At 39.2% G+C, this 23,943-nt stretch overlaps 1 protein-coding gene and 1 non-coding gene across 4 annotated transcripts in view; one reads left to right on the plus strand and one right to left on the minus strand.

The window, feature by feature from the left end:
- Positions 1 to 5,540: 5,540 nt before the first annotated feature.
- EPB41L4A (erythrocyte membrane protein band 4.1 like 4A) overlaps positions 5,541 to 23,943 on the minus strand; it is a 263,496-nt gene continuing 245,093 nt past the window's right edge. For 2 of the 3 annotated variants that reach the window (XM_024247207.3, XM_054555814.2), the window contains exons 19-23: positions 15,215 to 15,262; positions 14,573 to 14,641; positions 13,279 to 13,389; positions 13,023 to 13,104; positions 5,541 to 9,390 (exon numbers count right to left, since the gene is read on the minus strand). In XM_024247207.3, coding sequence (XP_024102975.3) covers positions 9,262 to 9,390; positions 13,023 to 13,104; positions 13,279 to 13,389; positions 14,573 to 14,641; positions 15,215 to 15,262 — 439 coding nt within the window. In that variant the 3' untranslated portion in view covers positions 5,541 to 9,261. Of the gene's footprint in view, positions 9,391 to 13,022; positions 13,105 to 13,278; positions 13,390 to 14,527; positions 14,642 to 15,214; positions 15,263 to 23,943 lie in introns of those variants that run through there. The other variant, XM_054555815.2, reaches the window with a different exon arrangement.
- Positions 5,760 to 5,892, plus strand: LOC112133622 (small nucleolar RNA SNORA13). The gene has a single exon (XR_002915253.3). It is a non-coding gene; the product is annotated as a small nucleolar RNA SNORA13 (small nucleolar RNA).

Raw genomic sequence — 23,943 nt, forward strand, 5'->3', positions numbered from 1 at the left:
AAGCAATTATTTGTCAACAACTATATTATTTGGAGGTCAGGAAGCAAATTTAATATAGGTTTACCATATTTTACTTACATTTTAGGAAATTAGTTTGGATTCACAACTAATCCCTTAAAATTTTGCCGTTTAAAATAAAGAGAAATGGGCTCTCTTTTTGAACAGAACGTCTGATTTTCAGAAACAAATTATTAATGTTAAGTAGATATCTATATAATTTTAATATCAAATTTTTAAAACAGTATAAAAAAAACTATAGTCTCATCCATAAACAAAACTGCAGTAACTCTAAACAGAATACTTTTTGAAATGACAAGTTTTGTTTCTTCCAGAAATGCAAAATTGGTTTAATATTAGAAAATGTATTAATGCAATTCACCATAATAACAAAAAAGAACCCATATGTTCATCTCAATAGAAGCAGAAAAAATAATAAAACTCAACATTCATTCTTAATTTTAAAAAAACTATTAGCAATGTAGAAATAGAAGGAAACTTCCCTAACCCAATAAACAATAAGAAAGGCATAAAAATGTCACACACACCATACATACATGCTGAAACATTAGGAGCATTGGCTCATGCAATTATGGTAGCTCAGAAGTGCTAAGATGCTGTCTCTAAGCTAGGGGCCCAAGAAGGCCAGTGGGATAGCCAGAGAGCAGGTGGTGTAGATTCCAAAGGCCTGAGAACCAGGAGAACTGAGGGCAGAAGATTAACGTTCCAGCTGATAGAGTCAGGCAGACAGCAAGCGAATCCTTTCTTTCTCCCCTTTTTTGTTCTATTCAGGCTCTCAAAGGATTAAGTGATGCCACCCACATTGAGGAAGTAAATCTCCTCTACTCAGTTTATTGATTCAAACGCTAATCTCTTCTGGAAACATCCTCAAAGACATACCCAGAAATAATGTTTAGCTAGATGGCTAAGGATCCTGTGATCCAGAGTCGATACATGAAATCGAATATCATACATACCATTTTCATATAGATGTCAACTCTCCTTCAGTTGATCACAGATCCAATGCAATTCCAATAAAAATCCCAACAATCTTTAGATTGTAAAGTTCAATGAAAAGATGATGAAATATGGCTTTAGCAGTACAATCCTGAAGACAAGCATAATCAAACAATGACTACCAAAAGGGAGAAGGAGTCCAAGTGAACCAGTTCAATTCATTGAACTTTACAATCTAATCCTAAAAACTACGTGCAAAAGAAAAGGGACAGTAATAGCCAAGACTTCCCTGAAAAAGATCACGGTGTCTGGGTGGTGATATGGATGTGGGAGGGCAGGGTATTTGCCACCGAAAATATCAAGACATTATAAAAAATGTAGTAATTCAGACAGTGTAATATTGACACAGGAGAGACAAATAGACCAGTAGGACAGAATAGAGAGTGCAAAGGTACATCCATGCAAAAAAAAAAAAAAAAAACACCTCATCTATGATGATGGTAGCATGGTAGATCTCTGTAGAAAGCATGGGCTATCGATAAACCATCTTAGAACAACTGGTTATCCCCAGCACTCACTATAAGCAAAAGTCAGCTTTATATGGATTAATTATTTTAAAATGAAATGTGCGTAAGTTTGTCTGCAAAATCTCGTTTCCACTCCTACTGAGAAAATCGAGATGGGACAAGAAATGGTGCAGTAACAAATAAAGCTCACTTACTCTCTACCCCTTATAGGTTATATTAGGTTTCTCTTGCTACGATAACAAATTAACACAAATTCAGTGGCTTAAAACAACATACATTCATTATCTCACAGCTCTGTAGGACAGAAATCCCTGCTCCTTTGCTGTCAGCTGAGGGTTATTCCCAGGTACTAGAGGCTGCCCATATTCTTTGGCTTGTGGCCCCTTCCTACATCTTCAAAGCCAGCAATGGAGGGGTGAGCCCCTCTCATGTCTATTTCTCCCGCCTTCACTTCTGCCAAATCTCTAACTCTTCTGCTACCTTCTTCCATCTTTATCCCCCTATCTCAAGGTTCCTAATATTAATCACATATGCAAAGCCCCTTCTGCTATGTAATGCACCATATTTACAGGTTCTGAGAATTAGGACATGAATCTTTCAGGGAGAGATTATTATTCTGCCTTCCACACAGGGAAACCAAGGTTGCTTCATAGTTGCACTACCACTGTGCGGCTTGAACATCCTTAAACAGTGCCTCAGCCCAGCAGGCAAGGAAGAAGCAGAGACTAGGTAGAAAATATCCACTATCTTCTTCTCATGTCCTTTCTGCTTACCTGTACTTAATAATTGGGTTTTCTGTACCAGGATTCAGGAGGCTGAAGCAGACAGGGGACAGGAAGGATTCTGAATTGATTTCCTAAAATCCAACACTGATCCAATAATTGGAACAAATGCCTTCCTCTGCCTAATTTTGGAAAGTTTAGGGAATAGATACAAAGGGAAGAATAGAAAAGAGGAAAGTGGGAGCAATAATGTAAAGCCATTAAAAGAAAACCGCATGTTTCCCCTTTTCACAAGAACTCAATACAAGAAGGTTCCATATTTGGGGTAGGGGTAAAACAGAGGAAAAGTCTAGCTCATTTGAGTCATTTATTGGATGTCATTATGTACCATACACAATGCTACGTGATTCCACAAACCTTTCATAATTCTTTAAACTAACCCATATAGTACATGTGTGTAGTTATTACCTTTAAATGAGGAAACTCAGGCTCACAACGGTGGTCATGTAACTAAGGGAACAAATATCAGAAGTAGATATAAACTAAACTTATATATGCTGGCTGCCCTAGTCCAAGAAAATTTCCTCTCTCTCACTGCATTAGTCCATTCTCATGCTGCCAATCAAGACATACCCAAGACTGGATAATTTATAAAATAAAAAGGTTTAATTAACTTACAGTTTAGCATGGCTGGGGAGGCCTCAGGAAACTTACAATCATAGCAGAAGGGGAAGCAAACACATCCTTTTGCACATGGCAGCAGGAAAGAGAAGTGCTGAGCAAAGATCTGGTGAGATCTCCTGAGAACTCACTCACCATCACGAAAATAGCATGAAGGTAACCAACCCCATGATTCAATTACCTCCCACCAGCTCCCTCCCACAACACCTGGGGAGTATGGGAACTACAATTGAAAATGAGATTTGTGTGAGGACATAGCCAAAACATGTCACTGACTTTCCCTAGCAAGAAGGCAAGACTAAGGCATGTTATAATCCCCACACTGTGCCTTTGGCTGTCTTTAAAGGACAATCTTGGTGGTACTGCCTTCCTTCTGCAACCTTCCTTTTGCCCCAGATGTTACAGTGACTTCCTAATGAAGTCTGGAGTTACTTACCTTCTTGTAATAATTATACATTTACTAATTCTGTACAGTCATTTTCTCCAGATTGATTTTGTTATCATTCATGCTAGTCCTTGTGTGATGACCACTGGGCTGTGAGCCTGAATTTTCTTTTTTCTTTTAAACCACTTTATTGAGGTATGATTGAGATACAAAAAGCTGTATTTAATGTATATAACTTGATGTGTTCGGAGATAAGCTTTTTCTTCTCTTTCCTTCTTTCTTTTATAGAAGTAGGCTTCAAAGAAACAACGAAAGGTGCTAAGACTGGTCTCTGGATGAATCTCTACTAGGACTTAGAGAAACATGGAGACCTAGTTGTTATCATACAACTTGTCTTGCTGCCACTCCTGTCCCTTCAAGGAGTTATGGTTACCAGGAAAAAAGCCAATTAACAAACTCTGCTTTATTTTTGTGGTGATAATTAATCAACTCTAAGATTTCAGCATAAAATCTCAATACCTTACCCTATGTGACAAGGCCCTAAGTGCCTTGCTCCTGCCTGGCTCTCCAGCTGCATCTTGTCACTCTGCACTCCTTACTCTACTCCAGCCACACTGGCCAAGGCCTGCTGTCCCCAGATCTTGTATAACCGCCTTCACACATCTGCTCAAAGTTCACCTCCAGTCTTCCTATCTCTAGCCCCATGAGCTATTGAACACTTGAAATATGTCTAGTCTGAACCAAAATGTGCTGGAAGTATAAAATATACACCGGATTTTTATGACTTCGTAGATATAAAAGAAATATCTTATTAATAATTCCATATTGATTGCCTGTTGAAATATTTAAAATATGTTGGGTTATTATTAAAATTAATTTGACCTGTTTCTTTTTAATTTTTTTTTTTTTTTTTTGAGACAGAGTTTCGCCCTTCTGTCCAGTCTGGAGTCAAGTGGCATGATCTTGGCTCACCACAACCTCTGCCCCCACCCTGCCCAGGTTCAAGCGATTTCTCCTGCCTCATTCTCCCAAGTAGCTGGGATTACAGGCGCCCGCCACCAAGCCCGGGTAATTTTTGTATTTTTAGTAGAGACGGGGTTTTGCCATGTTGGCCAGGCTGGTCTTGAACTCCTGACTTCAGGTGATCACCTGCCTCAGCCTGCCAAAGTGCTGGGATTACAGGCATGAGCCACTGCGCCCGGCCTTCTTTTTACATTTTATGTGGCAATTGGAAAATTTAAAATTACACTCATGGCTCACACTGTTTCCATCGGACAGCGCTACTCTAGGGCATGACCCTCTTTTGCTGCCCTCCTGGCACTTACATTGTAGAATTTCAGCATCCGGGCTCACCTGGTCAGTGGCCTTCTCACCCAAGCAGAATGTACCACAGAAACCTTACCTGGCTCACCCACACCTGATTCCCAGGCACTCAGGCCAGGGCCTGGAGCATAGTAAGTGCTGACTAAATATCTTTGGAATGAATGACCCTACTCTTCCTCAGCTGGAGACATGAATTCTGTCGGGTCCCAAAACACGTGGTCTAAAGTCCTTTGGGCTCCTGCCGCTGCCAGCACTGACCATATGTTCTTGACCCTGGTCGGGTGGGGGGATGTCTGGAAACTTCCTCTGTGGAAAGAACTGGTTACACAACCGCAGAGGTGACTCAGGCTGACAACCCAGGCTCCTCTTTCCCTTGGTGACAGGGCCCTCGGTCCCTCACTGGCACTTCTCCCTCCGGGCCACACGGCGGCGTCTCGCAGGAGCGCAGCGGCCGATGGTACAGCCCGCTCCCCCCTGGCGCCCTCGGACAGTGGGTCCTTCCACTTGTAGAAAAGCATTGTGGGACGGCAGCGTGTTCTTTCTTCCTTTTGGTGCGAGCTTGGTGTGGCTTTTGCTCTGGGTCCTCTGGGATGGCGCGTGGCTGTGGCCGCGTGGTCTCTCACGCAGGGGCGCTGGGCGGGGGAACGCGGCCACCCTGAATCTGGGGAGTCAACTGCGGCGGCCGGACTGTGTCCGAAGTGTCCGGGGCTGTGAACGCCTGAAGGACAGCGGCCTGGTCTCAGGCCTGCGTTCCCACGTTTCGAAACCGGGAGCTTCGTGGATTTGTGTTTAGATCATCGACTATGCCAGGGAGTTCTCCAGATAAGCCTGGTTTTATTTTCGTTAGTGAAAAGGCCCTACCGTATAACTGACTTTATGCTTGCCCTGCCCCCGTGTAAAATAACTTAAAAGCAGAGTGCCTGGTTACGGCTGTTTCCACGTGCGGTGCTCGTCGGGAGCGATCACCTACCCTGCAGGTGAGTTTTCAAGTTCGTGCAAGACCCAGTCGCCATTTAAAACGCATCGCATTTCACTTTTCATTACTAAGGTGGATTTTAAATCGTGAGAAAATTTCTCTGAAATGTATTGTTCGTTTTTAGGCTGTAATCGGGATTACTGTCAGCCAGTCAGCAACCTTATGCCATAAAGCCGACCTCACGCAGGGTCAGCCTTTGTGTTGCCCATTCACTTTGGAAACTAGTGAATGTGGTGTCAAAAAAGGCGTAAATTAAACGCTTTGCAGCCTTTTCCGGCCCTTAAATTTGGTATCTTTGGTGTAGGAGCTGCATAAGTAACAGTTGCTTTTACGTTTACACGCGTGATCTTGACCCTGCCAGCCTTAAGTGTGTGGTTTCTCTTAGCCAGTTTTAATTTTTGTTCAGGTGGAAGATGGATGCCTGAAGTGTAGACTGCTGCTAGCTGAATACCATATGGGAGCATAAAGGTGACCTTAAGGTAGGGTGATATGTCTTAAAGCGCTTTGTAATGGGAATTTTTATCACCTTTTAAATTGGGGTTCCTTCTCTAGTGAGTTTTAATGTTAGTGGTACATTCGTAGTGTTGCTCTGTCTGTAGCTATTAAGTTGAGTTAATAAATGGGACAGCCTCCACAGCTTATTTTTGGGAAGGTTTTGCTGATACTTCCCGAGAAGCCCAGAGAAATAAATACGCGTAGTACTGGCATTCTGCATCTCTTAACATTTGTTTTTATGTGTAGTAATTGAGTTTTTTAAAAGCTTGTGAAATCGCAGGCATATTAATTACCAAGTTCTTGATTAAAATGTAATACAAAAATATTTGCTGTCGAATTGAGTACTTTATTTTTTCTCTTAGGATGTCCTTGGTGAGGATTTTGAAAATTTGATCTTCACAAGAGTTGCTTGAATCATTTGAAATTTCTGGGAGTCTGAGGAGTACTGACATAATTGCCTGTTGGAGTCTGTAAATACACATTTAAGACAGTGAGGATGTGAATAAATATATTAATGCACTTTGGCATTTGTGTTTTAAGTGATTAACTGCCAGAAATAGCTATTTCTAAAAAGTTATAAGGGAGGAGGGGTTCTTTTTTGATCAGTATTCACTGCTGTCACCATAATGAATAGCCTTACAATAGCTTGTGTTTGGCCCAAAGAGAAATGTACCTTCTTCCAGTGACTCAAAAATCATGGCTAGAACTAGACTGATTTCTAGTGAGAGGTGTGCTTTGCTGCACTCAATGCGTATTTTTCCTCCAACTAAATTGTACATTTAATGTTGGCATATCTTCTGCCTTTGCTTTGCAGGAAACAACAAATAATGTATTCAGGTATTCAAAAAATTTATTGAAAGCACTGTACTAGGAGCTGAGAACACGATGATGAGCACAACACAGTTCTTCCCTTTGGAAACATAGCTGAGTGGAGGGAATGTCATCACAAATGTAAAACTTCACTATGAGATGAGTTCCATGATAGGATTTTCTTAGGGAAACCTGAGAAACAGTTGAGACTAAAGGTATGTGTCATATTTTTCACAAGGCAAAATTGGGGGAATGACATATACAGAGGCTTGGGCTAGAAAAAAGATACCGTTAGTCCACTTACTTTTGAGACAGTTTTGGCTGCTTTCCCTCTTCAGTGCCCTGTTTTAGAATTGATTGCTTACTGAGGCTTGTAAGATGGCTATTATGGGAGGTGGGAGTGTTACAAAATGAGGCTGAAGAGGTAGGTAAAGAAGCCAGACCACTTCAGGCTCCCTCTGGCTTTATTAAAGCAAGATAAATCCATGGTGGAAAATCAGATTTGCAAGAAAAGGTAGTTGAACTAGGTTGCTTATTGTTGTCTAGACGAGAGACCAGCTTGGACTAGTAAAATTAGTGAAATAAGATTGTTTATAGTTTGATGACACAGCCAACTATACTTGGTAATACTGGAGGTGTCCATAACTGCTAGGTGTCCAGCTTGCACACTGATGAGCATAATGATCCTAGATTCAGCTGGGGAGCAGCATTTAAACAGTTGAATTCTTAAATTACCTTTGAGAAATCCAAGTGTTCTTTTTGCAGTAGCACATTACTCAGTAGTCTAAACTACAGAAATAAACCTTAAGGCCATGGCTATAAATGAGATCTGCTGGGGGTAGAAAAAGAGGGCCTAGGGTCTGAAGTTTGAGAAACTCCACTAATTAATGGCAAGGTAAAGCATGATAAGCCAGAAAGGATGGTCAGTGGTAGGAGCAAAATAGGATTATATTAAAGAAGCAAAAGAATGTCCTAAAAATTCTCCCTGGGATTCAGTGACACAGTGATTGATATTAGTGGAGTAGTGGGAAAGATCCATGTTAGAGATAAAGCTTAAGATAGGGATTAGATGAATTGAGAGCAATGACTAAAGATACTCCTTGCAAGAAAATTGGCTGAGAATGAGAGGAAAATCTTAGTTGCTGGGGGGGTGGTTGTGGTTGTGAAAGATAATTTTGTTTAATCTTAGTCTTAAATTTAAAACCAAGTAGCAAGGATCTAGCTGAGAGAATAATTGAATACATTAATATAGGAGAAGGACAGACAAAGATCCTGAAAAGGCTGGGAGAAGAGCATCCAAAGCACAGGTGGAGAGACAAAAAGGTTAGGGCTGCTGGCAGCTGTGGAGAGAACTGTACGTGGTAAGGGGGAGATATAAGATGTCCTGCATAAGTATTTTCCCTGTAGATTGCAAAGTCATCTATGGAGAGGAAAGGTCCAAAATAGTCACTGGTGAGAGCAGGTGAGTTAGATGGCCAAGCAGAGTAGATGGATCATTTGAGGTTTGGGGTGGGAGATCAACTGAAATCCACTTAGACTTCTGAAAACACAAGAACACTTTAGAAATTAACAACACTTAAAAACAAAGCTTTTTACATCATTTGTAAATAACTGGTGGAACTTAACACCACAAAATACAGTATTATAAAGAACTTTATATGAATAAAAATATCTGCAGTCTGAAAGTGATGCCTCAGTCCTTTTGCATCTGGGCACTAGTTGAGAACCAGCCCAGCGCTGGGAAGATGTCCTCCCACTGGTACTATTGCACAGCAGGCTAGCTGCAGTTCAGAATTCCAGAATGTTCATCAGATGCATCTGGTCTTGGTTGTGGTGGACACAGACACAAGACAGAAATGAATGATTGCTATCCTGTTCCAGAAACGAAAATGTGGTTTCAAGTGAATTTTTACAAAATACTTATTCTTCCAGTTAAAACAAAAAGGTCCTTCAGCACAACTGTACTGTAGTTAAACCATGCCTATAATCCCAGCACTTTGGGAGGCTGAGGCAGATGGATCACTTGAGGTCAGGAGTTCGAGACCAGCCTCCAACATGGCAAAGCCCTGTCTCTACTAAAAATACAAAAAGAATTAGCCGGGTGTTGTGGCGCACGTCTGTAATCCCAGCTGCTCGGTAGCCTGAGACAGGAGAATCACTTAACCCAGTAAGTGGAGGTTGTGGTGAGCTGACATGGTGCCACTGCACTCCAGCCTGGGTGACAGAGTAATAACATCTCAAAAAAAAGAAGCAAAAGATACTGTATTTTCTCATGCTGAAGAAATACTCGCAGGTCTGAGATCTGAATTAAGGTATCTATTTCACAGTTTCAAAAGTACCAGTGGCGCACATAACCTTCCCACCCCTACCCTTGACCCTTCATCAGGATCAAGTCTCTGTCTTGAGGCGGGAAGCTTGTATAGTTTTTATTGTTTTTGCTGTGTGTTTTCCAGCCAGGTTGTTTGTAGATGTCTGAGGTTTTTCTTCCATCAGGCTATCTTTAGACCCATTTCTTCTCTAAAATAAAATACATTTGAAAAATATAGAAAGATTCAGAAGAAAACAGCCAAATGAAGTATTTTGATTACATCAGAAACCAAGCTGCTCTTAAATTTAAGCTACTGAGTTAATTCAAAAGTTTCATAATACCAAAAGCTATTCAATAAATGTTCCCTCTAAATAGTTGTGTATTTAAAATAGTTTAAATACAAACTTTGTTTAATATACACAGTTAGTCTGACATTTACATGCATAATGATTTTTTTCATGAATATTAGGCATAATTCACCCAAATCAGTGTCATTACTTTTGTTAACAATTCCCAAACCAGGCTCTCAACCTTCTCACTCTTCCAAACAGGATAGTGATGGAGAGTTGGAGGCAATTTATAATCCCCTGATTATATTTTCAGTAGTCAATGAATGGAACAATGTCTTGTGAGCCCCTATCATTTGTCTCATGCGGAGAAACAGGGCAGCTGATTACCAGAGCCTGGGCACCACATCCACTACTTTGTAAAACTTAGGTTTTACACATCGCCCATCATCAGAGGTGGAGGCTCTGAGAATGACACTAACAACTACTCCTTATGCAAACCCCTCCTCCTCTTACTTCCAGGAGCTGGTCTAACATTGTCAGTGTATCAGGCTGGCAAGCATATTTCCTTCCCCAAATGTATATTCCCACAAATAATGGGCTACACTGTCCCAATCTATTTTGAGATGTGTTTGAGCTAAAAAAAATAAAAATAAAAAATAAATGCTTCTTTTAAAATGCAGTTACCTTTAATCTGTTCCTATGACTGGCTTAATTTGTTTTACTGACATTCAAAAAGCACTGATGGAATAATTATTCTGCCTATCATGGGAAGCATGAACCCATCTATTTGGGATGGAAGATTTCTAGATAGCCAGAGGTGGGAAGAGGACACCAGTGAATGTGAGAGGAGAATATAGCAGAAGAATTAGCAGAAAAAAGTGCTAGGAGAGGACCTGAAATAAGTACTATGTTGTAAGTTTGTCTAGGATTGAATCTGTCCACTCTGCAGACCTTAAGAAATTAAGTTGCTATTCTTCCCCCATTCATTCTTAGCAGCCTTTGCGTGAAAAGGCAAGGTGAGGTGTAAGGCAGGTCACTGCCAGAACTCTGGTGGCATTGTGATGGAAATTAGAACTTAAAGTTGTATTAGGAAATGGACGTTTCCAGCTTCCATTGGTCACTCCAGCCCCTTCTCCGCATGGCAGCCAGATGAGTGGCTTCCTTTTAGCACTTGGAATAAAACAGTAAGATCCAAACGCTTTCCACAGCCTTTAAGTCCCTGTGTTATCTGCCTTTCCCCTCATGCTCACTGCATGTTAGTCTTTCAGCTCCTCAAATACCCAGGCCCTCTCCAGAGTCAGCATTTTCCCTATATTCCTCACTGATTACATCAGCCTTGCGGCCACTCACATGGCTGACTCCTCACCTGCCAGGTCTCAGCTTTAAATGCCACTTTCTGAGCTGGCCTTCTCTGACCACCCTAAACATGTAAAGTGAGGTCACTTTGTTGCTTCTCTAGCTCAGGCATTTCTTTGTAATGCATACTCCTATTTGTTTTAACTGTTTACTTTTATGCCTCCAGGTCTAGGCTAGGGTCATCAAACTTTTTTATAAACAGCCAGACTGTAAACTACATCCTGTTTGTGTCACGTGTTACTGTTATTTTGTTTTGCTTTTAAACAACCCTTTAAAGGTGTAAAAACCATTACTGGCTTCTGGGCTGTACAAAGGCAGCAGACTAGATTTGGCCCTTAGGCCATGGTTTGCTGATTGCTCAGACCAGTGCTCCACACTCCTTAGATGGGCTCACTGGATATTTACTGAATTCAAAATCAAGACTGTCCTAGAGACAGGCTGAGAATCAGTGCCACTGATCAGAAGATGCATGTGAGTTCCTGTGTCCCGCAAAGTGAAAGCTATTCTTCCAACTTAGAATATGTGTAAGTTTTTTAATTCCTGAGTGGAAATAAAAATTACTACTTGTATTGAAACCAACTAAAATTTAAGACCAAAAAAAAAAACACCAAAAGATAACTGCTTATTAATCATCACAATAACCCTAGGAGGTAGGTTATCTACACTGGATAAAAATTGAGGCTTAGAAGTTTAGCAGTATTAAAGTTACACAAGTAGTATGCAGAGATGAAACACAAATGATTCAGGTCAGTCAGAATGCAAAGCCTAAACTTAATCATGAATATAATTTTGAAAAAGTACTGTCAACTTTAAAACAATCGTCTATTTGGACAATCTATTAGCTCTCCTAGGCTGATCTCATCAAATATTATGCAGATTATAGTAGAAGCTGTGTTTACCATGCAGATCTCCATTCTAGACTGAGGCATTCATTCTCCAGCTGCTGGGAGTGTTGCCTGCCGTGTAGCTCAAAACTGAGCCCCTCCCCAGGAACTGCCCTCAGTTGAAGAGAAACCCCCCCTCCCAGAACATCCCTTACCCAGTGACTTCTATGGGGTAAGTGTGAATGTGTAAAGGTTCAACCCCCTTGTCTCAAAGTAGGATGAATTTGAAGAGCCATCTCAGCCCTAGAGTTCCCTGTGGGATCAGCTCTTGCCTCTGCTCAAACCTGTCTTTGACTTTCTCCCCAACAAGTATGGATCCCGTGGGCACTTTCCAACAAGCTTCCTGCATGCATATCTCCATTTCAGAATCTATCTAGGGAAACTAACCTAAATTAGCACAGGCCTTGCTCCAGTCATTGATAAAAACAAAAAGGGCCACACATGATAGATACTGCTGGTGTCAGGCTTCTTACGTGGTCCAAAAACTGTACATGTGCTTAACATGCATTTTTATGGGATGAGTCAGTAGATACAACTGCCTTTTCTAAAGGATCCATGATCAAATGACACTGAAAACCACAACACGACAAACAATGGGCTGACTCTGACCCATCAGACACATCAACTTTGTTTTTAGAGTTTTACAGTGGTTGTTTAACCAGATGTAAATCCATCCAACTGTCTTATTCAGCCCACATTTTTTCCCATCTTATTAAAAAATACATCATGAGAGGCAGTATGAAACCCTTCCTGAACTATGTTTGCTACAGTGTTCCCCTGATTATCAAATTCAGCTAAGTGTTAAAGTGATTTTGTTAAGGCAGCTAGGTGTTCTGTCTCTGAATTCCTTTTTAACTACATTTTAAAAACATTTCCAGAATTAAAGTAATTGTGATGGAGAAGACAGAAATAAAACAGGCCTTAAGTAATTCTTCCATCTGCTATCAGTTAACAATGTGAGTCTATCACTTTCTCTGTTTCTCTGGCTCAAAATACCTGTTGTTACTATTGCTTTTTAATTAGTGAAACAATTGTTCCTTTATTCTGGCTCCAAATGGTCTTACAATCTTTGTTATCCTCAGCTTTGCCCCACTACCTCTACCTGTTATTCCTAACTCTTCCCAGATTGTGCCAGGATTCTTGATCATGCACTTTTCCTTCCATGATTTCTACACGTTCTTTTAAAATACAGAATCTCAGAATGATATTAAGGTTTCATTGCCTGCCCTACCTCCCTAAAGGAACTTTCCAAAGCACAAAATGCTTCTCAAAATTGTCATCAATACAACACCTTCTTCAAACCTTACTAACCTGATGAACTGTAGCGTCCCCAGAACCCTGAGCATCCGAAGAACGGGTCACTGGAAGTGGTGGTACAAGATCTGTTTTTGAACTGCAGAGAATGAGTTTTAGAATTAGTGACTGGAACAGTATCTAGAATCATAAATTAATTTGGAAGAGAACTACAGTGTAGATATAAAACATTTCCATCAGCAAGTAAAGTTCTTTTAGACTGCACTATTCTGGAGCCATGATGGTGATGGTGTACTCTGGCCTGCCCACTTACTTCACTTCCGAGAGAACTGATCGCTCCCCATCTGAACACTGGGACCTGCGATACTGGCGGTAACTTCGTGGCGAATGAGAATGCCTGATGCGGATTGGGTCACCTTGTGTCCTGAACAAGCAACCAAGAAACATGGGAACAAACACCGAAAGTCAGAAGAGGAAAAGTAGGAGTTCTTCCTTAATATTGAAACCGCAAAAGAATAACAACTTTCAGAGTTTTAAAAAGAACTTGACTCCTCTAGGCTTTGAAAGCCTGAGTGACTTAAATTTCACAAGAAAAATGCTCCCTTGACCATATGTGAAAATGAAGCTCTTTAAAGTATTTGTGTGTGTATATACATATATATATGTATGTATGTATGTATATTTTTTAACAACCAAATTTTAAATGAAATTATTCCTCACAGTGGACTTCTTAGTAGCGTGGAAGAAAACAGAATCTATAATGCAGACAAAATGGCATTCCTAATGGAAAAAGTTGGTCCACTGTCCTAGCTACTAACATTAAGAATTCAGTCTTTACTTGAAAATTGCTAAGAAAGTAGACCTTAAGTGTTCTCTCCACAAAAAAAAAGTATGTGAGGTGATAGATATATTAGCTTGATTTCAGCATTTCACAATGTATACATATATTAAAACATCAGATTGTAGTATACTGTAAACATACACAATTTTTATTTGTCAATTATACCTTAATAATTAAAAATAAATAATTCAAATCTTTGTCCTAAAGATGGGGACAGAGGGTGGCTGGGGTGTACCAACCTGTTATTTAACTGTGGTGGGAAAGCAGCATAGCTACAGAAGGGAAACAAAAAAGGCACTCACTTTCTCTTAACCAAGTACTGGCAAGGCAGAAAACACAGTCAACAGGTACGGTTCCTCTTACACTGGTGACTAAGGACACCTGCTGTGCTTTCACGAAGCCTGTTCAATGTGCTGCTTCTATGCCAGGGATTGGACTGGGCTCATATGAGAGTTTTATGGTCAACATAATTCTCTTGGTGTAAAATAATGGATAAAAAACTTTATCAATGAGAATCTCAGAAAAAAATTTAAAACTGACATTAATCAGGAAAAGCCCCTTTGTACCTACCAAGTACAAAGAGGTGGCTAATAAGAGATGATAGTGATTATAGTGTAGAATAAGTAGCTTTAATGCACACTTTTTCCACCTAGTTTTGGTTAAAATGTAAAGACAAAGCACTGCCTGGAACACAATTGAAGAATTAGAATGGATTACTCACAAGCACTAATAAAGCTTTCGTGAGAAGATTTTCAAAGGCACTCACTCTATTTTAGTGTACGGAATCTCTTTTAATTGTTCTTCGGACAATCCGGATGGATCCACAAGTTCCTTTCTATAAAGGAATAAGCAAGAAAATGATAGTTGTGGTGCTGGTATAAATGCTAGTATCTTTCACAATCGGCAGGTGAGTTTTCCCTTTCTAATCTTGTCCCAAAACAGTGTTAGTAAAACTAATGAAAATTTATAAAAACTAAACGTGTTCAAGGAAAAATAGAAGGGGTAAAACCTTTTCTGTAGCTCTTTTGCCTTCTTTCAATTTTTCTACATTCAGACTCCAGCCATTCCCCATTTCCCTATAAAAGATCTGCTTCTCTCCCCTGTGGTGGGTGTCTTTTCTTCTGGATTTGTTTTCCTTGGTATTTATTTGTAAACTATTGGCCTGTCTGAGGTCCATTTAGAGGCGGGACTAAATGACCCAAGGTGAGGAGGTGTCACGGTTGCCTGTAGATAGGCTGTTGATATGGTTAAGGCACCACCACCATGTGCTCCACGTGCCTGCCACACAGTGGCAATGGCTTTGGCAGGCATCACGCTGAAGCTGCTTCTCAGTACCAGAAGTCTTCCTTGCAACTGCATTAAAACTACATGGGTTTTAAAACAATGAGAAAGCAAAACTATTACTCACTGAATGTGCTTCCATAACTCTTCTTTTGCTTGGATATCAGGGCTTCTCCTATAAATAGAGAAAACAACATTCATCTCTGCAAACATGCTTCATATCACAACCTAATAACTAACTTTAATAGTTTTCAGACTGTGAAGTTCTTCTTTGCCAGCTGAGAACAGACAAGGAAAGACTGGACAGGGAGAGCCATTGTGATGGTTAGTATAAAGACACCAGCAGCTAAATTGCTGCTACTGCCGCTGAAGGAAAATCATAAAACCCAGTCATAACCAGAGCTTCATTTAATGAAAGACCTCAGAACTGCAGGGTCATATGCCTCCCCATCCAGTGGTAACTATACAATGAAGAATGATTCAGGGCATCTGTTTCTGATCTTTCCACATATTTGTAAGTAATGGTAAAAGAAAAACTCATCCTGATTCTAAAAAGTCCCAACATGATCTGTGATTACCTAGGAGAAGCAACCACCACAAGGAAAAAGCAACTGGTGGGATGGCCCTGATGGCAGACTGTGCCAATGACCCATCTTTCATGTTACATCTGGTGTTGCATTTCTGCAACAAAACTTGGGCCAGCAAATGCTAGGACCTATCTGTGGCCTTGGCCCATGCTGCCACCCTCTTTACGCCCTTCTCCATCCCTAACTATTGACTCTGCAAATCTTTTCTCCAAGAAGTATGTGAATAGATATTATATCACTATCTTTAACTTCCTAGAATGAAAAATTCAGTCAGCATTCAAGTGTTTGTACTCTCTGTAGTACCAGCTATTTCTCCCATTGTAGCAATGAATGCAGTGAAATCTATTATCACTGCAGTTGTTGACACAGAATGATTTTTCTTCATAGTGAGAAAATAAGCTTTCATCAGTCCCTTTAAGAGAACAGAGATCTAGTAATAGGCCAAAAGAAAGAACAAATAACAATTAAAAGCCACTGATCCTATGGAATTGTATGCGATTAATCTGTATTAGCATTTGGGGGGCTCAATATTGCTTTTAGTGTATGATATCATTAATGCTTTCATTTTTCTCCATTCATAAAGGCACCACTACGGTATTCTGGTAGGGCTTTCTGAACCTACAGAATACACTAAGCTACCTTCCAGCCACTGAGTTGACCAAATGGTTTTTCCTTTGTGCAGGGGGAAAAAAGTGATCTGTCTATAAAGACCTTTTAATCAACTCAGGATGAGACAAAACATGAAAGGAAAAAGGGATGAAATCTTGGTCTCAGACCAAGTATGGTACTGTTAAATGTAGATGTTCTTTGTTTTAAGAATAAGATTAGGCCAGGCATAGTGGCTCAAGCCTGTAGTCCCAGGACTTTGGGAGGCCAAGGTGGGTGGATCACTTGAGGTCAGGAGTTCAAGACCAGCCTGGCCAACATGGCAAAACCCCATCTCTACTAAAAATATAAAAAATTAGCTGGGCATGGTGGCATGTGCCCGTAATTCCAGCTGCTTGGGAGGTTGAGGCATGAGAATCACTTGAACCTGGGAGGTGGAGGTTGCAGTAAGCCGAGATGACGCCACTGCACTCCAGCCTGGGCAACAGAATGAGACCCTGTGCCAAAAAAAAAAAAAAAAAAAAATTGTATGTTTCTTAAAAATCATAGAAACTGCTTCCTTGGTGTCCTGTATGGATTCTGCCTTTCCTACATTTGGTTGGTCTGATTTGCTAGATAATATGTTAACCCCATTAAATGATACTGTCAGAGAAAGTGCTAATATTAAAAAGCACTAAGGTGTTATTCCATTCTGACAGAATAATGTTTCAGCTGTGACTATACCCCAGGATCTACTTCTCACAGTCAACCAAGAGTCTGAAGTATTACATAATATCCAGGTTAGGAAGCTATTCTACTGATCATTATTCTTATTTCAGGAAGGTATGATAGTGGGCATATCAGCTGTCTTCTAGTTACAGCAGGATTTCCCACCCTTGGCCCTACTGACATTTTCCATACTAATTCTGTGCTGCAGGAGGCTGTCCTGTGCATTGTAGGATGATCAGTAGCACCTGTGGCCTCTACCCAACTAGACGCCAGTAGCACCTCCCCAGTGTGACAGCCAAAAATGTCTGTAGACAATGTCCCCTTGGAAGCAAAACTGCCCCCAGTTGGAAAACCACTGATTAAGGGTATGACCTAGGAATTACGTGGCTATGGTCGGGTGGTGGAAGCCAAGTTATTGTAAAGATCCATTATGTGAGTACTAGAATAGTGCTGGAGAGAGTGACAGTAAAGCAGAAACTAAATCTTAAAAGAATGAGGAAAATGACCGAGGGTGCAGTTGATGACAACTACCGGAAGTGGTGAGTGGTATCATGTGAGGGCATGCAATTCAAACCTGAATGCTTTCAGGGTAGACACGGGGAGAATGAGAAAAGTTACGAGTGGCCAGGAGGACATACACCCCATGATATCAGGCCTAGTGGTGAGAGATAGTGACTATGAACAATACATTAAAAAAATGATAACAGTGGATATGTCTGAGTGCTGGTATTGCAGGTAATTTTATTTTTTTATTTATGCTTTTCTATATTTTCTGATCTTTTTAAGCCAGGAGAATTTCTTACCTTAGTTATCAGGAAAAAAAATGAGTGTTTTCATGTTTTTTTTTTTAATATACTATTATTGTAATTCCACAGGAAATGCTTTTCATTCCCATCTCAAAAGAATTAGAGAAATGTTATCTTTGTTTTTCTTTTTTTTTTTTTGAGAGAGAGTCTCGCTCTGTCACCCAGGCTGGAGTGCAGTGGCCCCATCTCGGCTCACTGCAAGCTCTGCCTCCCGGATTCAAGCGATTCTCCTGCCTCAGCCTCCAGAGTAGCTGGGATTACAGGCATGTGCCACCACGCCCAGCTAATTTTTGTATTTTTAGTAGAGATGGGGTTTCACCATGTTGGCCAGGATGGTCTCAATCTCTTGACCTCGTGATCTGCCCAACTCAGCCTCCCAAAGTGCTGGGATTGCAGGCGTGAGCCACCGCGCCCGGCTTGAGAAATGTTATCTTAATCTGAACGAGATCATCAGACCTTCTAGCCATTAACATTGGTCCTAAAAGATTGAAGAGTTTAGTCTTTATTTTAACGTTCTATAGCACCATAAAAGTCATATTTTTAACTAAACTAAGTTCTGACGTGGCCAGTAGTTTCAAACAGTTTTAAGGCGAGGAAAAGTTCCAAAGCTTAAAAAATGCTAATTTCCTCTGATTGCTAGACCACCTGTGATTTCACAAATGTCAACACAAAGCTGCATGTTAATGAGGAATGTATTATTTTTATGCTTACATCTGCACACACATTTAATCAATAATTTAGGATGAATTCATGATCTGCAGCTCAGTGTTATCTTGTGGATTTAGAAAGCCGTGGAATTCCAGCAGTCATTTTTCTTAATTTGAGGCACTTAATTATGCAGATGTTTTACTTAAACTCTCCAAATAAATTCCTAAGGAAAGGAAATAGAACCCTGAGTTGTCCGTAGGTACGACATATATAGAAAATAAACATGCAGCCCAGTATTAGTCCAGTATTTTTCAAAAGCATCCCTCCTCCACATACAAATATTCCACTTTAAATTAATCAGAGAAATTAGTTTGATGACACATCATTCACAAATCACTTTCCCTTATTCCAAAACCCTAAAACAAACATATCATAAATCTACAAAGGATTTAAACTCCATCACTGCGTATAATCATTTTATATATCCCCCAAACTATTCAACTATATTATCTAAAAACATAATATGGGCAATACATTATCCAATAATATATTTACTATATTTTGTATATTATACTAAAAAATATGGCAGTATTTTACTCTTTTTTTGTCCATCTTTATACTGATCACTCCTCGGAAGGGAAATTTAGAGTTGAAAATATGTACATTTATAAAACATCTTTATTTAAGGAATTAAAAGCACCTAACAAATATCCCAGTCATTCTTTGTCACATTCCTGACTGGTCAAAATAAATCTAATTAGGAGATGTCTTACTCTTCTCCCTCCCCCTCCAAATCAAAGAAGCCTTAGGAAGACACTGAGATGAACAAACTAGCTGCTGAAGATCGCTCAGGAGGCACTTCCGGGTTGGGGGGTGGGGGTTCATGTTATATCTTCACCTAACACACCAGACTTATATGTTTTGTGTGTAACTGAGAACATCTCCCTGACAGCCTCATCTTCTACAGTATCAGTACTTTTCAATAAAAATAGTAAGATATTATCACCACCAGAGGGAGCCCGAGCCTTCTCTTGCACCCAGGTTTGACCCTACCAAAACTATTGTTTACGCTTTAATGCCTCTTCCAAATATCCCACTGAGTAAAGGTTCACCCATGTAGAAAAGCAGGTTCAACACAGCTTTTTTCCTAGTGATAAACATCAACTGTAGCTGAAAAATGTACTAAATAGAACTGTACTTCCCAATGTTTTACCAGAGATCTAATCATATTTCAGCTTAACGCTTTTTAGTAGAAAACAGTTTTGTATTTTATACTACTCTACTCTATGTGTCTAGTATTTAATAATGAATTGATTTTCTAGCTATTTGTTGGGGATAAAACACAAAAATGAATGATGATGTATCATAACCTTCTGACCCTTAATGGATACATAATTTACATATACTGCAGTAGGAATTTAAGAATATGGGAGTAATGGAGAGATCACTGGTTTACTGTACATCTGAAATGCCAAATATACATATATATTTTTATATAGTACATATATTTTAAAATGTTTTCTATATTATGTATATATTATATCTGAAGATATATATATGTGTGTGTGTATATATGTATATATATATATGAAGGATAATTTGGATTGCTTTCCTTGAATTCTGCCCTAGCCATGTTTCCACTTTTTCTAAGGGATGCGGTCTCACTATGTTGCCCAGGCTGGTCTTGAACTCCTGGCCTCAAGCAATCATCCCTCCTCAGCCTCCCAAGTAGCTGGGACTACACATACAAGCCACCATGCCCAGCTCATATTTCCACTTTTAAAGAAAGCTGTAGTGGTTCCTAAGTCCTCACACAACCAAATTCAAGTCTCTAAGGACTTTATGTGAGTTGCCTTACTCTACTCTCTTCATTTCTCACCACCTCCTCATCTCAAGGAAAAACACAAATACCTTGCAGTGTTTCTAGAGAATAACTAAGACCTGGGGGAACTTACTAATAAAGACTGTGACACAGGCACAACCTCACTTAATGCTCAGCAAAATCATAAGAGTGTGGTAGCATCAGTGTTGCAGAGATGGAAGCTCATGGGGATCAGGTAATAAGCTGAAGATCCAGAATGCAAACAACAGCACCCAGCAGATATTTTATTAATTGTCAATAAATCTCAGGCTTTTAACAGTCATAACTCAAATAAAGGACAGAGCCAAGTTTGTGCTATATTAAGTAATCCATCATCCTTAAGAGTTATAACATTTTTATTCAGTTGTCCACTTGACATTTCCATTAATTGCCTACTTGGCATCTCAAACCTAACAAAAAGAAATCTTGATTCTTTCCCCCCAAAACATTCCTGGCCCATCCCTTCCCATCTCAGTAAAACATGATGCTACCCACTCAGTGGATCAGCTCGGAAACTCAGTGTCATCCATAATACTGCTCATACTACAAATCTGTCAGCTTTACTTCCAAAATGTATATTTATCTACTTCTCTTCATTTCACCACCACCGTGTTTTCTGAGCTAAAACCATCTCATGTGGACCACTGCCAAGTTTTCTAATTGCTTTCCTGCTTCCTTTCTTCCTCTTTCTCAATCTGCTTTTTACCCACCAGAGCAACTTTTTTTTTTTTTTTTTTTTTTTGCGATGGAGTTTCGCTCCTGTTGCACAAGGCTGAAGTGCAATGGTGCGATCTCAGCTTACTGCAACCTCCGCCTCCCAGCTTCAAGCAATTCTCCTGACCCAGCTCCCAAGTAGCTGGGATTACAGGCACCCACCACCACACCCGGCTAATTTTTGTATTTTTAGTAGAGACGAGGTTTCACCACATTGGCCAGGCTCGTCTTGAACTCCTGAACTCAGGTGATCAGCCTGCCTTGGCCTCCCAAAGTCCTGGGATTACAGGCATGAGCCACCGTCCCCGGCCAGCAACCTCTAAATGAACTACTATCCACACAAATATATATAAATATGTATAAATAAATAAATATATAATTTTTTTTTCTACTTTAACTGTACTTTGGCCGTATCAGCTGAGAAATCTGACACAGGTCCTACTGGACTAAAATCAAGGTGTTGGCATGGCTGCATTCCTTTCTGGAGACTCAAGAGAAAATTCATTTTCTTGTGTTTTCCAACTTCTGGAGCTGCCCACATTTATTCGTTCAAGGCCTTTTCCTCTATTTTCAAAGCCAGCAACAGCAGGTTGAGTCCGTTTCAAACTGAAACACTCTTCTTCTGTCACCTCTTCCAGTTTTACGAAACTTATGATTACTTTGGGCCTACTTGGATAATCCAGGATAATATCCCTGGGTGAGGGTCAACTGATTAACAACAGCCTTAATTCGACCTGCAATCTTAACTCCTCTCTGCCATCTAGGGTCATATATTCACACATTATGGAGATTAAGCCATGGACATATTTCAGGGGTCATTATTCTTTCCACCACAGTAACTAAGGTTTTTCCTCCTCTTAATTTCTTTATATAAAAACTCACTGTTTAAGCAAAGATACATTAACATTTTAATACGAGGCTTCTAACAGGCAAAAATAAAATATGTGACAATAGCACAAAGCACAAGTGGAGCTGTATTTTTCCAATGTTTCTAAATTTTAAATAAAATGTTACAATATTAGTCTTAGGGTGTGATAAGGAACCATACTGATAAGAATCATACTTACAGAGAGAAAGCAATAAATAAAAAAATAATGAAAGTATAGGTAAGATATCAGTAGAGAAAATAAAATGGAGTATCAAAAAATATTCAATTCACACAAAATAAAGTAGGAAGGGAGCAACAAACCAACAAAAAACAGGCGTAATAAACCAGAAAAAAGAACAAGATGGCAGACTTATATCCCAAAATACAAATAATTATGTTAACTGCTAGCAGGCTAAGCATTGAACTTAAAAGACAGGGACTGTCAGGCTAGAATTAAAAAAAAAACAAAAAGATCAACTGTACACTGTTTACAAGAGGTGGACTGTAAAGCCATAATCAGGCTTAAAGTAAAAGGATTCAAAGGATATCCATGCAAACAGTAAACATGAAGAAGGTATGGCAGAATTCACACGTGCGCATGAGTAGTGGACACGAAGAAAGGAGTGTTACCAGAATAAAGGGTCATCAGTTCATCAGGAAGGAGAAAAACCACACATAGGCATACCCCTAACACCAGAGCTTCAAAATAACTTGAAGTAAAAACTGACAGAATTAAAGGAAAAAACAGACAAATTCACAGTCACTGTTGTAGATTTTAACTTCCCTCTCTCAACGACTACTTGAAAAGTAGATGAAGAAATTTAAAAAAGACACAATCCGAACACTATCAGCTAACTGCATCTATTTGACACCCAGTAACTGAGACTCCTCATTCTTCTTGAGTCCACAGATTATTCATCATTAAAAACCATATGCTAGGCCTTAAAACAAGTTTCAATAAATTTCAAGGGATTAAAACCATTCAGACTTTTTTTTAACCACAATGAAATTAAATTAGAATAATAATAAGATTTGCAGAAAATCCTGAAATATTTGGAAATTAAACACACAACTAAAAATGCCAGCATCAAAAAAATGATAAGATAAATTAAAAATTATTTTGAACTGTATGATAATAAAAACAATGTCAAAAACACGTGAGATATAGTTAAAGCATGGCTGAAAGGGAAATTTATAAATTTATGCTTATATTGGAAAAGTAGAAAGGTTTAAAATAAATGTTATCCTAAGAAGATGAAAAAAGAAGAGCAGGTAAAAGACAAAATAAAAAGAATAAAAAGTAAAGTCAATGAAACAGACAACAGATAGCAAAGAAAAAGCAACAAAATCTAAAATTGGTTCTCTGAAAAAAATAAATTAAAAAAAATGAAGAGAAAACACAAATCACCAACATCAGGAATTAAAGTGGTGATATCACAACAGATTTCACAGATGTTAAAAGCACATGAAGAATTATAAGCAAATTTTTGCTGAAAGATTTGACAACTTAGATAAAAATGAAATTATTTTAAAAGCATAAATTATCAAAACTTACACATAAGTATAAAATATGAATATCTCAGTATCTGTCAAAGAAATTGAATTTGTAATTTAAAACCTTCCACAAAGAAAATTCCAGGCAAAGATTGTTTCACTGGTGAATTATATATTTAAGGAAGAAAAAAATGCTTTTATATTAACTCATTCAGAAAACGGGAAGAAGGAATATTTCTCAAATTATTTTAAATGACCAATATAATATTTTTACCAAAAACCTGACATTACAGGAAAATTACAGATCAATTTTTCACAAAAACAAAGAAAAAAATCTTAACAAGGTAATGCCAAATAGAATCCAGCTACACACAAAAAGGAAACTGCATCATGACCACAAGGGGCTTATGCAAGGAATGCAAGGATGTGTCATTCAAAACTGAATCAATTTAATTCCTCCACGAACACAATAAACCCATATAACCATCATCTCAACAGATGCAGAATAAGTTTATAACAAAACTCAAGACCCATTCATGATCAAAACTCTTCACTAACTCTTAG

Source organism: Pongo abelii, chromosome 4 (assembly GCF_028885655.2).
Source record: "Pongo abelii isolate AG06213 chromosome 4, NHGRI_mPonAbe1-v2.0_pri, whole genome shotgun sequence".
NCBI lineage: Eukaryota > Metazoa > Chordata > Mammalia > Primates > Hominidae > Pongo > Pongo abelii.